Consider the following 14,076-nt stretch of genomic DNA (forward strand, 5'->3'; position numbering starts at 1 on the left):
TAGGAAAAAAGGAATAATAATAATAATAATAATAATAATAATATTTATACCCCACCTTCAATTTATAATGAAGAGTTACTGCCTGTAATACCTGCAAATGCTTTAACATTCCCCAGCTATCTTCATACTCAAAATCAAGGTCTAGTTCTTGCAACCAAAGAAGGTTCAGCATATTTGTTGCATTTCTATCCCAATCCTACAAAGATCTCAGAGCAAGATGTGTGCCCACCTTCCACACACACATATGTTAGGCTGAGAGTTACTGAACAGTCCAAGGTAACTCAGGGAAATTCTTAATGTAGTTGGGATTTGAACATAGAACTCCTTGGCCCTAGATTGTCTAACCGCATTTGAAGCAAAACCACAAAGAAGGGGTCTCTTAAAGATACAACAACCCTTTTAGGCAGGGCTGTTCCATACACCACAAATGCCTTTCATCTGCCCAGGTTTGTGCTAATAAACATTCAAATCAAAATAGTTAAAAAGAAGAAGACAGAAATGAAGTGCACTTCCTTACCCCTTCCCAGCAGCTCTAATGAGTATGTAAGGTAATCTTTTATTTGCGCCATGAGATAGGAACATTTAAGAGCTGTGGTCAGTATAGAAGTAAGAAGAGTCCACCATCCTTCACTACGATAGTCACATAAAACATAATCTAGTAGCCTGGAAAAGGGTTAAAAGAGAATTTAACTAAGCAAATGAATCTGACAGTTCATATAAAAAAATCACAGAAGTTAAATAGAAGATGCACCTGATCAAATAAGCTTTGTGATGTGAGTTTCCTAGGGGGGAAATTAATCTGAACATTTTCAGTTCCCTATGACAAGTGGGATCCGATTTCACATCTTTGACTTCCGCTTAGCAAACAAAGCTAAAATAGTACGTAAGGTTAACTTTACATGCCGCAAAAGTAACTTGGAGGTTTGTTCTAATAGCTGAACTGAAATATTAAGCTGAACACAGAATGAAGAAATCCCACTGGTTACTCCTCCAGTGCTCATGGAAAAACTGCCGGCACACACTAACCACAGGGGAGTATGTCAAAAACACGTGAGCCCTGCATAGGAGAAATAAACCCATCATGGCAGTGCAATGTCTAGGAGCAGTATCTGAGAGGGTGCAGACTATGGCATCAGTCTATTTCTCCCCTAGCAATGCTCCATTTTTCTTCCTGCTCTAACAGTGTTTTCTGGCAGTTAGGTATGATACATCAGTAGGCCATTCTACTGATATATTTCTGACTTCCGGCTGATGTATCTCAAGAGATGCTGGTACAAGAGGGCTGTTGCTGAATTCTAAAACCTTCCACAGCATACCCACCCTAGGATTTCACCTTTAACAAGAATTAAATGCTATACTCAAAATGAAATTCAATAATTTACTTGACAAATATTGTTACTGAAATATCAGTCACAAAATATTTGCAACTCAGTAGCACTCTACTGAGTTAAGGCAATAAAAACACGTGTCCTAGGGAAAACCACTATGAAAATAGCAAATATGGTTAGTACTGTCATTATGTTAATGCATTTTTAGAAACGGAGTATTTCCCCTATACCTTCATATTTCCAAGTTATTGCCTCTAGAAACAGTTATAAAAAATACAGAATTTATCAGTTATTACATTTGTACATATTGAATTATAGCCACAGGGTGGCATCCATCTAAACAGTTTATTAGCAGAAGGACTTTTGACTGTACAAAGGAACTTTCCCTCCCTCTCCTCTCCCCACATGCCCCCTAAATCTGCAGATGGTTTGAGAAACCCCCCAAATATATTTAAGAGGCACACAGAGGAAAGAGAAAGTTCTGCTGCACAGCCAAAAGTCCTTGTGCTAGTGGAACTGTCTAGTTGCATACGACCTGCAATATCTGAACTCACTGAAGCTATGCCAGGATAACCTGTCCTGTTACAATTTATGATAGATTCAATAACTTTCAAATCGACCTATTCACAACCCTCTTCTATACACTGCTGAAAAAAGTTTTCCAATTTTCACTTAAAATACTAAACAAAAATTAAAAAATAAATACCTAAAATCATGCAGTGGCATTTATAAAAATCATACTTACTTCAAAGCTTTGGTGTAATCTTTAGTATCGTAATACTCTTCACCCATCTGAACCACTGAAAAGAACATTATATTATTTACAGTATTAAAAACTGTAAAATGTGTTTTATTAAACATTAGTTAGGAATAGTATACTTACTCAAGTGACTTTTCATTCTTGGACATTTGTACTTCTTGAATTGGGCAACTGCATTACTCAGCAAGGTGATTATTAGCTCCTAATAAAAAGTATTGTTAAAGTTATATTTGCCCTTACAATGACAAACTATAAATACTATTGAAATGTGACTTACAGAGTGAAGAACCTTTCTCTCTTTCAGTTGCAGCGCCAAAATTCCCACTTTCTCCTTTTCGGGATCATTGAGATCAAAGCCTGCATATGACAATGAAAAATCCATCTTAATGAACTAGTGTACATTGTTTTGTTACAAGCCTAGTTCCAGTTCAAGAATGTTCAGATTCTAAACACTGCTCTGTATCTTAGGAGAAGGAATGTTTTAGAACTCAGGTGTATTCTTTGTTCTTTTAAGTAGACTGTTTTAAAAGATAGGCTGAAATAATTAAACATACTAAAAACTAAAGCACCTTTAAGTGCTATGGTCTAAGTCAGCCTACTAGGAAAATTACTGCTCTTAGCAACAAAGTCAAAACCTCACAATCTGTGGTTTCTTGGCAACAGCCCATAAAAGGACTGATTCCAGAAAAGCAACACTTATTTAATTTTTGCTATTATAGAGGCTACTAATAATGACACAAGCCTTATATCACACAATGAGAGGGTTTGCATTTATCTGGTAAACTCATTCTAAGCCTTTGAATGGAATGTTTAAAACCACAGGCTTAGTTCACTGTCATCCCGTTCCAAATCTCTGTATGAGCTCTAACAAACAGAAGTTGCCTCATTCATTTCAACAGAGGTAGTAGATCTCCACATGAACAGAAATATACAAGCCCATCTGTTTCCTCTAGTCTTGTGCCACTTTAAAGATTAACCAATTTATCACGGTACAAGCTTCCACAGAACACGTTACTACTCTGCGGAACCATTCCTGAACTGATATGCCTCTTGATGAACTTCAGCATGGCTGTCATGTATTGCAGTATATACGATATGTCTTAGGCTATACTTGATTCACTTGAGACATAGGTTAAGTCTGTTGGGCTTTATCACTGCCCTGGATGAGCTGCAAGTACACACCTGGGCACTGAAGGATAAGATCAGTAGCAGCAGGGAAGCTGTCAGTCAGAGGAGCTCAGCTAGCATTACCAGTCTTCTCATAGTGCAGAGGTAGAAAACCCTCCAGATGTGGTTGGACTATGATTTCCAGCAGTAGCAGCCAGAATGGTGAATGAACCAACATCACCTGGGGAGTAACAGGTTCCTTACTCCTGTCACAGAAGTTTCCCCAATATGCTTGGCAGGATATATAAGGCTCTCAGGAACACAATTTGAAATATACACACATTAGGATAAATGTTTGTTAACTAAGATTGCTTTTTGTTTATGTTCTGTAGGCAAGAAACTGAAAAAGATATTTACTTAGTATTCCCTGCCTCCATGGTCTTTGTCCGTAGAAGTCAAGCATTCCAGTTTGAGTTTCCAGTGGATCTGGATTGGGATATATTACGGAAGACTGCAAATTAAGCAAAGAGAGCCTTAACTATATTGTTAAAGGTTATGACACAGTGTGATAATAAAATACACAACTGAATGCTGGGCGTGGGGAGGGGAAGACTTCCAAAATGTATGTGTTTATAGAAGAAGCAAAACCACACCCAAACCTGTATTGGCACAGAGGATGGAAACAGAAAAATGTTTGTTGGTACATAAAGGCATTACACTGAACCTACGTATACCTGCTTAAGACTCTTGAATTCAATGAAATTCATGAAAATATATTTGGACGCAGGACTTAACTATGGCTTCTGTAGAGCTAACTATTAGAGTAAAAATGTTTATGTTTTGCATGATCTAACTAATAGAGGGAGACCTGAACACCCCCGGTGTTCTGGATTATGTTTGAAGACTACAAAACTGCTATTTAAAGTTCTTTTTTCTTATTTTTCCCCACATACTTTTAAATGAACACTTTTATGGGCATTCTAGTATACTAATGTAGCATGACCTATCATTAGAGTCTGTGCCTAAATAAAGTTGCCTAGAAACCTATAACTGAGTAAGAGTGCCGACATACACTAGGATTCTAAAAGGTGTGCATTATTTAGATTATACAACACATGCATTTGCCATACACAAACCAAGTTTTTTAAAATATCGGTGTGTATATGTGTATATATGTATATAAGTAAATATATAAATCTCTTGACCAAAAGTTATGGGTTTATAAAAGTAAGCTTACAGAAGAGATTACAGGATCTGAGATACCTCAGTCAGTAGACCATAAGACTCTTGAGCCCACGTTGGGCAAAAGATTCCTGAATTACAGGGGGTTGGACTAGATGATCCTAGTGATCCAATTCTACAAGTTTATGACTCTGAGTGTGGACTCATTAGTTTAAAAATACCAACTTGCTAACCGAAATATCTTATTATTCATGTTACCTTTACCTGAAATTCACTGAGAAATCAAAATAAGTTCTGTTTTCAGCCTTACTTTTGGTTAATTTTTATAACCTATGTGCCACAGGTATGGTTTTATAGCAGCCCATGTGGGTTCTTTGCTGCACTGGAATCACACACAGGAATAAACAGGAATCAGCTTTTTGCACACCACTGATCAGTGCATGGTAACACCATTCACACAAATGAGTCAGCACAGCTATCTAGAAATAAGTATTTTTAAAAAAACCCTAAAAGCTATAGTCACTTCTTGCAGAAAACCTTGTAAGAATATGGTCTCACAAAGGAGCGTAAACAAATGTAAGGCAGCCTATGACTCACCTCATGATTACAGAGACTATTGGCCAATTGCTTCCGTTCTTGTGCATAGTATGCTGCCTGCTGGTAATAGAAACCAGGATTCTGAGTTTGAATAGCTGTCAGTCCTAGTTTAATAGCTTCATCGAACAAATCTCCAAAAGCTTGGAATCTGTTTAAAACAAAAGGGGGGGGGGTGGAATCACACACACATCTGCAGAACCAGACACTTCAGATTTTTCAGAAGGATTAAGCAGAGTAGCAACAGGCAACTAACTCATGGGCCACACAAAATCTTGACCTCTTTCCAGGACCCCAAGAATCTTAATTTAAGGAAAGAATCCAAAACTTTCCTATATAGCCATGAGAAATAGAAAGTCTGAAAACTCAGGGCATCCTTTGCCTCAAACCAAAATAATTTTAAAATAAAGGAACCCACCAAATATATCACTACCTGTCTCAACTGTCATGATTTCTATATTTGTTTCAAACTTTCTAATGATCCCACTGGGCCAAAAAATAAAATCAGAATTATGCAAGTGATTAACATCTGCAATGCTTACTCATGTACTATCGATAGGTGCATACAGATACTTGTTAACAGAATATGCAAGTTGGTGGACATTCTCTGGCTCACTATATATTAGCTCACTATATATTTATTTCTAGTGTATCCCTGAATATGTTCCCCATTTCTTCTCTGAAACATGTCTGGAACAGAAAAACACTGAAATCTAGGTAACGAGCACAAAATAATTTGAGGCTTGCAACAGTCACTTTGGTTCACACCCCAGTAGCTTGAGGCAAGTCATTTAAGCCTCAGGTTCTTCATTTGTAGAATGGGTATAATGGCAACCTTCCTCCCAGAGCTACAGCTATACAGTGGTGCCTCGCAAGACGAAATTAATCCGTTCCGCGAGTCTCTTCGTCTAGCGGTTTTTTCCTCTTGCGAAGCAAGCCCATTGACGGCTTAGCCAATTAGCGCTATTAGCGGCTTTTAGCGGCTTAGCGGATAAGCAGATAAGCGGCTTAGAAAAAGGGGGGGGGAGGGGAAAAAACCCGCAGGAACTCGCAAGACATTTTCGTCTTGTGAAGCAAGCCCATAGGAAATTCGTTTTGCGAAGCACCTCCAAAACGGAAAACCCTTTCGTCTAGCGGGTTTTCCGTCTTGCGAGGCATTCGTCTTGCGGGGCACCACTGTAACTGATGTGGAATATCATAAGGTTTATGTAATAACTCGCAAACCAAAAGCAACACCGTGCAGCTTAAATAAGCTCACCAATTCACTAATCACAGTAGTAAAATTACTAAGTAAAAACATACTGTTTTGACATCCAGGCAGCATGCTCAAAAGCCAATTCAGCACTCCCAATTTTTTTCTTGCACAAATCTATGTGTTTTCTGAACTGTGCAATTGCATCCAGCGGTGTATTATGTTGAAAACAAAGGCGACAAATCTGAAAAGTTTTGAAATTAGAACACTTTGATTAAAATATTTTTCAATGGTATACCAGATTGACAACTACAACAGAATACAGTTGTTGTAGGTGAACAGTAACAGTACAATACACATTAGTTTTATATTAACTATGTTCCTCTCTGCCCTTTCAGACTACTTCATTTTTTCCTACAGACAGTCAAAATGAAAAGTCAAAATGTAATAGAAGCACAAATTCCAGTTATTCACAGGAAGTAACCTCAAATCATCGCAAAGATGCCAAGGACAGCAATGGGCAACAGACTCCCCCTCAGAAAGAATTTGATGAGGAGAAACCTATCTGCATTTATAGGAGAATGCTGTTCTCACGGGTGCTTTCCCATGTTAACATGAAAACTTGGGATGAATAATTTCTACCAAAACTTTTCACTTACTTGAATCTGAAAGAATAATAAGTTGAATGGGGGGGATGGAACTTGTAAGTTAAAAGTAGAAAGATGTTTTAATCCATATACTTCATGTGATTCAGTATAGAAGAATTCAATATAATAAAATCAAATAAATAAACACAAGATTTCACTATTTTTAGCGTTTCTAGCCTCCAGGATAACACAAAACCATAGGCAATAATTTAAGAAAGGATTATGATTTCTGGTCTTGTTACTTATTCATCATTGCACAAACTGTACCCTCTGCAATTTCAATGCCATCCTTCATGACCCAACATACCTGCCCTCTGTCCATTTACTAGATATAACTTTTTATGACTATGTTGAGGACCAATTACACTATGCCTCTATACTTTATACAAAGAGCATGAAGAAAGGTCATTAAGGTCTGTAGGAACATAGCTTTACCTTACTCATTCTGCCTATACTGCCTCCTCACATCCATTCAGGATATTCAACTAAGAAGTGTTCCTTCTCCTTAAATCACCCAGAACAGGAACTTCTGCTACAAAATGTCCTAAGAAGGGCCAAGTTAAATCAACAGTCATTACCTTGTAGTTTATAAATCCTGCCATAGTCTTGATTTCCAATATGTTTGTTTCATGAGCTCTCAGTTCATGTACAAGATTATATGCAGTTCTGTAATTTCTAAGTAAGAAATTTTAAAGTTAGAAGTTGTTCACTTGTTGTAGAATAAATAAATTAGTGAGCCCCAAATGTATTGCTTTTCTTTTCTTTGGACTACAACAGCGAGGCCCAGAGTCCTTTTGGAATTAAAGGGGTTTACTGTTGCCTCTCCTCTTGAGTAAAGTTACTTCAGAGGAAATATATTAAATATTCTTCATAAAATGCTGCAGTGCATATTTACTCATGGAGAACGGCAATAAATCATTTTAAGAATGGCAGTAGAAAGGTGCTCTCCACTCCTTTGTCTCCCATCCCACCCACAAATGGAAGATATGCCTCTCTTTCTAGACTGGGGGAGGTGGGAGCATCCCATGATTCCAGTCTCTGCATACAAGTACTTACTTTAGAGCATTCTGTGTGTCTTGCTTCAATTCACTGAAGAATCCTATTTTGAACTGGTGTCTAACAAACAGAAGCTGCAACACAACCAATGTACAATATTTTTAAAAGGTGGTATTAGTTTTAAAGCCATCAACATGACGCTTTAGGCAACACTAATGCAGATTAATACCAAACTCTAAGAATACCAAATCAATTTATTCCATCATAAATTAAGGCTACTGATTTGGCTTGCTTTTAAATGTGTTAACACCTAGTGTTATTAATTGTGGTTTTAACATATAACTTGCTTTATTCTTGCTACTGCTAAAGATGCATTTTGATTTGTTTTGCATTCTGGTATGATTTTAGAAATGGTCTGTATTCTTATAGAATATATGGTTGTAACATTATGGTACATGCCACTGCATATACCATAGAAGAATAATAAATAAATAAATAAATAACAATATTTCTCTCTCTCTCTCTCTCTCTCTCTCTCTCACACACACACACACACACACACACACAAAACACCACCTTCTGCTTTTCCATGCCTACAGAGTGAAAGACAGGTTCTCAAAGTGACAGGCTGTAATGGCAATATTGTCCAAATGTCTAACAGGAAGATAATAGCACAAAGCAATACAACAGTGACTTGGCAAGTATAAGTCTATTCTAAAATAAACTTATTTATAAGTTTATAAATAAAATATTTATAAATAAAATATTCTTAAAACTACCAATAAAAACAGGATTTGCAGCAATGATGCTTCTAAATTCTTCAGCACTGGTAGCCAAACTAGTTTCATAAAGTTGCTAGTTATACCTGATGTGTTGTTTTGTTCAGGTATTCTTTATGAGATTTCACCCTGCGGATTTCTGTATAGTAGTATGTCTGTGCATGTTCATAGAAGGCATTCTCTAACCTATGAAAGAAAAGGTCAACTGCTTAAAAACGAAGTAAGAGTCTTAATACTTCACTGTATCAATAGCTAGCTGCCTTGCTTCAAACACGTTCACCCTAATTTCTCTCCCATAAAACCAGATGGGCGGGGTATAAATAATAAATTATACATAAGCTTACTATCAGCAGCATGGAAAAGGAGCACACAGCTTTTCCAGAAATAAAATGGTGGTGGATTCATTACGTTTCAACAGAAATACGTAACATGTAGTTAATGGGTGTATTCAAGAGTTCCATACAAATGTTGATGTAAACACACTTGGTGGAGATTTAATACACATGAAAGAAAATGTGTTAAACTGTGGAGGTTTTAAAAATGCTTATTTTCTAAAAACTAGCCATATGTACAGCCTGACCTTATAATTGCTCAGAAGCAGTAGAGGCTGTTCTCTTAGGGCAAACTGGGCACTACCTCACCAAACTGAGTCTGCCCTCAGCCAGCCTGACTTGCCTGTCTTTTCAACTGCAACCAGTCCACAGGGTAGCATTGCTTGACAGTTTCTTCCTCCTTAGTCTCAGTGTTGCCCTTGCAGAACTCAGCAGGGAGGATGCAGACAAAACTAAAAAGCATTTGCTCTGCGTTTCATTGCCTCTGGCTCCATCTACTGTTGGGTTCCCTGCCTTCTTCCCTACCAGTCTCAAAAGGTACCAGTCACCACAGCTCAGAAGCCAGTTCCACTGAGTGTAATGTGACTCTCAAGCAAGCACGAGGATGATTTTGGCCATGGTAAAAAAAAAAAATAACTAAAGAAAAGCCTGCCTCTCACATAATTTACTTACCTTATAATATAACCTACAAGGTGATCAGTATGTGGCAAAACGAACAGTGACTTTCCAGAGAGGTCACAAGCATTGCATAAAGCCGCTGCCCTTTCAGAAGCAATAACGTCTTCTCCTAAAATAAAATTTTAAAAATGCTGAACCATCTACTTTCTGGAAATCTGTCAAAGGGCGACAGATTGTCACATTCACGGTACACTATTAATCATAGTTTACATGACATGCAAATGAGTTCATTGTGCACTACAACATATAAGGTGAATTATTCCCCTTTGAACCAAATGTGAAGTTAATTTTTTTCTGAGCTGAAAAAAAAGACAAAGACCGTGAGACCTACAAGAACAACACTGCTGTTGCAGTTGATTACAATATATTCGAACCTGTGGTGCACTAGATTCCTAAAAGAACGTCAACCTGCACCATAAAGACAGCGTGAAAGGCTTTTAACACAAATAAAAAGGAACCTAGAAAAGCTGGTTACCAGAGAGAAAAGTGGGATATGACTATACACCCCATAAAAGGCTTTCATTTTTTTTAATAATATTTATTAAAAGTTTCCAGTTATAACAATATAAAAAAAACAAAACATCCAAATTTAAGATCTTATTTTCCGTAACATCTTTCCAGGACTTCCCCTCCCCTCCCCCTCTTATATTCCAATTCTTACAAATAAATTCAGCAATTTATTATCCCAAATTTTAACCTTATTATCATTAGCCCAATTTAAAAATATTTTCCCATCTCCTAAGATCGACCTATTCCCTTCCACGCGTTCCCCCCTTTAATATACATAATAGATTAAAATATAATAAAATAAAATATGATTTTACACCCTTTGGATTCCAAATTTCCCTCCCCCTTTTCCTGGTTGCGTTCCCCATATTTATCAACATCTGATGTCTTCCTGGAGCTCCCACATTTATTTAAACCATAGTCCTTTACCAGTCTTCTTTAATTTTAAATGTCCAATCTTGGAAGGAGTCTATCTCAAAAAGGCCCATTTTTTCCATCCAGATTTTTATATACTTGGGAGTAAAAACTCCAATTTTATTTCTTAAACCTTTCAAATCTGGATGTCCCAAATGTTCCCACTTCCAACTTTGTCCAATTCTTATTATTCTTGTTGTTCTTGTTAATCTCTCTCCTCTTTCTTTTCCTGTTTTCCTGCACAAATGTTCTAATTCCAAAAGCTTCTAAATTCCACTGCAGAGGCTCTGTTATTCAGGAACGAAACATGATGCCAAGTCCCTTCCATTCTTCAATAGATAAGTCTATTGTCTACTTTAGTGTGTAAACCTCTGTAGCCAAAATAGTGTTCCATTTCTGCAGTTTCCCAGGAGATAAAAAGTTCTGTCAAATTCGATGCCAACAACTTGTAATATCCCTCGGCTCCTCTAGGTGGATTGTAATAACTCAGTTCCCTTCCAGATCACGTCCACCAGTCAAAGTAACTTATTATTCCTTGTTTTAAACATTTTGTATCCAATTTGTAACAAATATAACCGGCAAAGTCCTCGTAACAAAGTTCTCATTTTTGTTCTTCTGCTTTGACAGCTCTTTTGACAGCTGTCAAAACCTCTCCTTGTCTTCTCCCGGCGCTCTAACTAAAACGCTCCCAGGTTCCGGGGGGGGGGGGTTGCTTTTTGATTAAATTCCACTTTTCTCCTCCAGCTCAATCTTATAGTTTTCCATCGCGAAATTTCATAACTTTATCAAAATAGGGTTGCGCTCAATCTTAGATGTTAAGTCCTTTACTTTAGCTCCTCTACAACAGGGGGGGGGGCTGACTTCCTTTTTACGCCTCCCCCGCTCGTTCCGAATTCTTTAAAAATTTCTCGCCTTTTTTCATCCAAGTTCCGATTACTCACGGGTTATGCTTTTAAGTCCAAATTTCCAATAGAAGAAGTCAGCGCTCTCCGTCGAATGGCATGCGGCTTCGCTCGGCAGGGGAAGCGGAGGACTCAAAGCACCACCCCCCCCGTCACCCGTTCCGTAGCCTTTAAAAAGGCTCCTTCGCGGGTCGGGGGGGGGCTCAAAAGGTGCCAGCCGAGTCACCATGTCCATGGGTTTCAGCGCCCATGGTTTTTAGGGGTCCCCGCGTCGCCGGCGCGGTAGGACCCAGCCCCTGCCGAGCAGGCTCCCTCCGGAGCTCGGAGGGAGTCCGCCATTCGGCGATGGCGCCAACCCGGAAGTCCTCCACCCCATAAAAGGCTTTCAAACCAGTCTCAACTCTGTCATCTGTCTCCAGCCAAGGGTTAAGACAGATATACTGTATACTTTTAATTCTTTTGCTTTTAACTTGTTTTTATTTTATTGTGTGTTCTGATATTGTTGTAAACCGCTGTGATATATTTCTATGATACAATGGTATATGAAAATGTTTATAAATAAATAAAATAACTGCTACTGAAAAACATTCAACCTACAGTAATACAAAATCCCCCCCCACACACACTTTCTTTATGGCCTTCTATTCTGCCTTCTATTGAAAAACAGGTGTATTTCACAACTTCAGATTACTGTGTTCATTTATTTCATATCTGATCATTTTAGCTTTCAATTGTACTTCACCTGGAGGTAACGGTGTTTTCTTCTGAATCAAAACCACAGCAACTTTTGTGTTTCTTCCCTGCAAACTCTGCCTGTAAGAACAATAAATAACATCAAACTGAGGATGGTAAGCATGCAAGCCTTTAGACCATACATACTGCAAAATACGTTGAGTAATAAATGTTGCCTGTCTCAAGAGACAATGAAGTGTGCCTCTGGGGGTGAAGTCAAATCAAACAGTTAGTACAATCTTAACTAAAAGGAGGCTTTCTGTTTTTGTTTTAAAGAAGCAATGGAGCTCAGCAGCAGGCTTTCTCTCTTTCCACTTATGTTAGATTTCCCAAAGGTGTAAACTAAGTAAACTAAGATGGTATGTGTGCTTTTTAAAAAAGTATCATTTCAAACATGGGGATGAATTCAGCATAGTACAACAGCAATCATTCTGTCAGCACAAGAATTTCAGCTTGCCAGTCAGAATGATGCCCCCTTTCATCTCACCAACTGGGTGAGGGGAGGCAGGGGGAAGAGAAAGAGAAAGCCCTGTTGTCCTTGCAGAGCTCCTTGCACTGGCTTCCACTAGTTCCCAAACTTTTTCAGGTGCAGAGCACTTTTCAGGAGAGAAATTTGTCATGGAGTACTACTGTTGCCTTTATGCCAAAGGCGTGTGTTTATTTATTTGTTAAGCACTTGGAGATGCTTCGGGGAGACCAAGTGCTCCACGGAGCTCAGTTTGGGAACCACTGCACTAGTGGAACTCATTAAATTAAATCCAGCCTATGGTTACACTTCTGTTGGAAAAGCACCCTTACATATGTAAGTTACAGTGCAATTCTACATTCAGAAGGAAGCCCCATTGACTTCAGAATTGCACCCTGCTTATCTGTCTTGAAAGTGGAAGAAAGGAGCTTGTGAATGATGACTTTTCCCCAAATATGTTTGTATTAAGCCATTACTAAGCTAATACCTAAGAAATCTTTTGAAATTATACCTGACAATTTCAACTCTAGTAGCACACTCTGACTGTTTTTCCTTCCACTGTGGCTCATCCCAGTCCAGTTCATAAAACACCACAACAAGTGCAGGCACCAAGTTCAGATGTTTGTTCATCCAGCCAGTCTTCAAGATTCCTTTTGGAATGTACCATTCATATGTTGTTCTCTGCAAGCATTGACAAACAAGGTGAGCTGCTCTCTCTGTTCTTACACAAGTTTGGGTGACTGATATCTTTATGGCAGGACTTAAACATTCTGCTTTATCCCATGTCCTTCTCAATCACAGCTACCAGAAGTACAATAAAGGATCAAACCTTTCTCTTCTCTACGCTAATCACCAACCTTACTGCCTAGAGCAGAATACACTTGGGAGAAAGTTTCATTATACTTAGGACTTTCTACGTAAACATGCTTCACTGTAAGAAAGCAAGAATCACAATCTACTCTAGCATCTTGTTCTCACAATGGCCAACCAGATGCCTATGGGAAGCCTTGCAAACAGGACATGAACACAACTGTGTTCTACTCACCTGCACCTCCCAGCACCTGTTATTAAAAGATTCCGACTTCGGTGGCAAAGAATAGCCATTATGGCCAGAAGCTGATGATAGTCCTATCCTCCATGAATTTGCCTAATCTCTCTTTAAAGTTGGTGCCCATCACATCTTGGGGGAGCATATTTCTATGCATTTGAGCGAAGCACTTTCGTTTGCCCATTCTGAATCTTCCAAGGTCCTGGATTCTAGTATCATAAAGGAGGGAGATTCTCCCAATCCACATTCTCTGCACCATGCATAATCTTATACACCTCTATCATTCCCATTTCCCCCCTAACTTAGAAAGGCACAATTGTTGTAACTTTTCCTCACAGGGGAATTGCTCAAACCCCTTGATCATTTTGGTAGCACTTTTCCATATTGTTTTGCAACTCTACAATTTTCTTCT

At 38.4% G+C, this 14,076-nt stretch overlaps 1 protein-coding gene and 1 long non-coding RNA gene across 5 annotated transcripts in view; one reads left to right on the forward strand and one right to left on the reverse strand.

Moving 5' to 3' along the window:
* The window catches only part of TRAPPC11 (trafficking protein particle complex subunit 11), a 78,428-nt gene that overhangs the window by 62,567 nt on the left and 1,785 nt on the right, over window positions 1-14,076 (reverse strand). For all 4 annotated transcript variants that reach the window (XR_014160027.1, XM_081875638.1, XM_081875637.1 and 1 more), the window contains exons 3-15: window positions 13,128-13,297; window positions 12,161-12,231; window positions 9,590-9,704; window positions 8,672-8,771; window positions 7,867-7,940; window positions 7,389-7,485; window positions 6,274-6,407; window positions 4,975-5,122; window positions 3,613-3,706; window positions 2,366-2,445; window positions 2,212-2,290; window positions 2,074-2,128; window positions 518-663 (exon numbers count right to left, since the gene is read on the reverse strand). Coding sequence is in view for 3 of the 4 variants with exons in the window: in XM_081875638.1 (XP_081731764.1) it covers window positions 518-663; window positions 2,074-2,128; window positions 2,212-2,290; window positions 2,366-2,445; window positions 3,613-3,706; window positions 4,975-5,122; window positions 6,274-6,407; window positions 7,389-7,485; window positions 7,867-7,940; window positions 8,672-8,771; window positions 9,590-9,704; window positions 12,161-12,231; window positions 13,128-13,297 (1,363 nt within the window). In the remaining variant the exon portion in view is untranslated. The remainder of the gene's footprint in view (window positions 1-517; window positions 664-2,073; window positions 2,129-2,211; window positions 2,291-2,365; window positions 2,446-3,612; window positions 3,707-4,974; window positions 5,123-6,273; window positions 6,408-7,388; window positions 7,486-7,866; window positions 7,941-8,671; window positions 8,772-9,589; window positions 9,705-12,160; window positions 12,232-13,127; window positions 13,298-14,076) is intronic.
* LOC309349749 lies at window positions 2,950-3,618 on the forward strand. The gene is made up of 2 exons (XR_014160164.1): window positions 2,950-2,989; window positions 3,588-3,618. It is a non-coding gene; the product is annotated as an uncharacterized lncRNA (long non-coding RNA).

The sequence above is a fragment of the Podarcis erhardii genome (assembly GCF_964252035.2).
Source record: "Podarcis erhardii genome assembly, chromosome: 9".
NCBI lineage: Eukaryota > Metazoa > Chordata > Lepidosauria > Squamata > Lacertidae > Podarcis > Podarcis erhardii.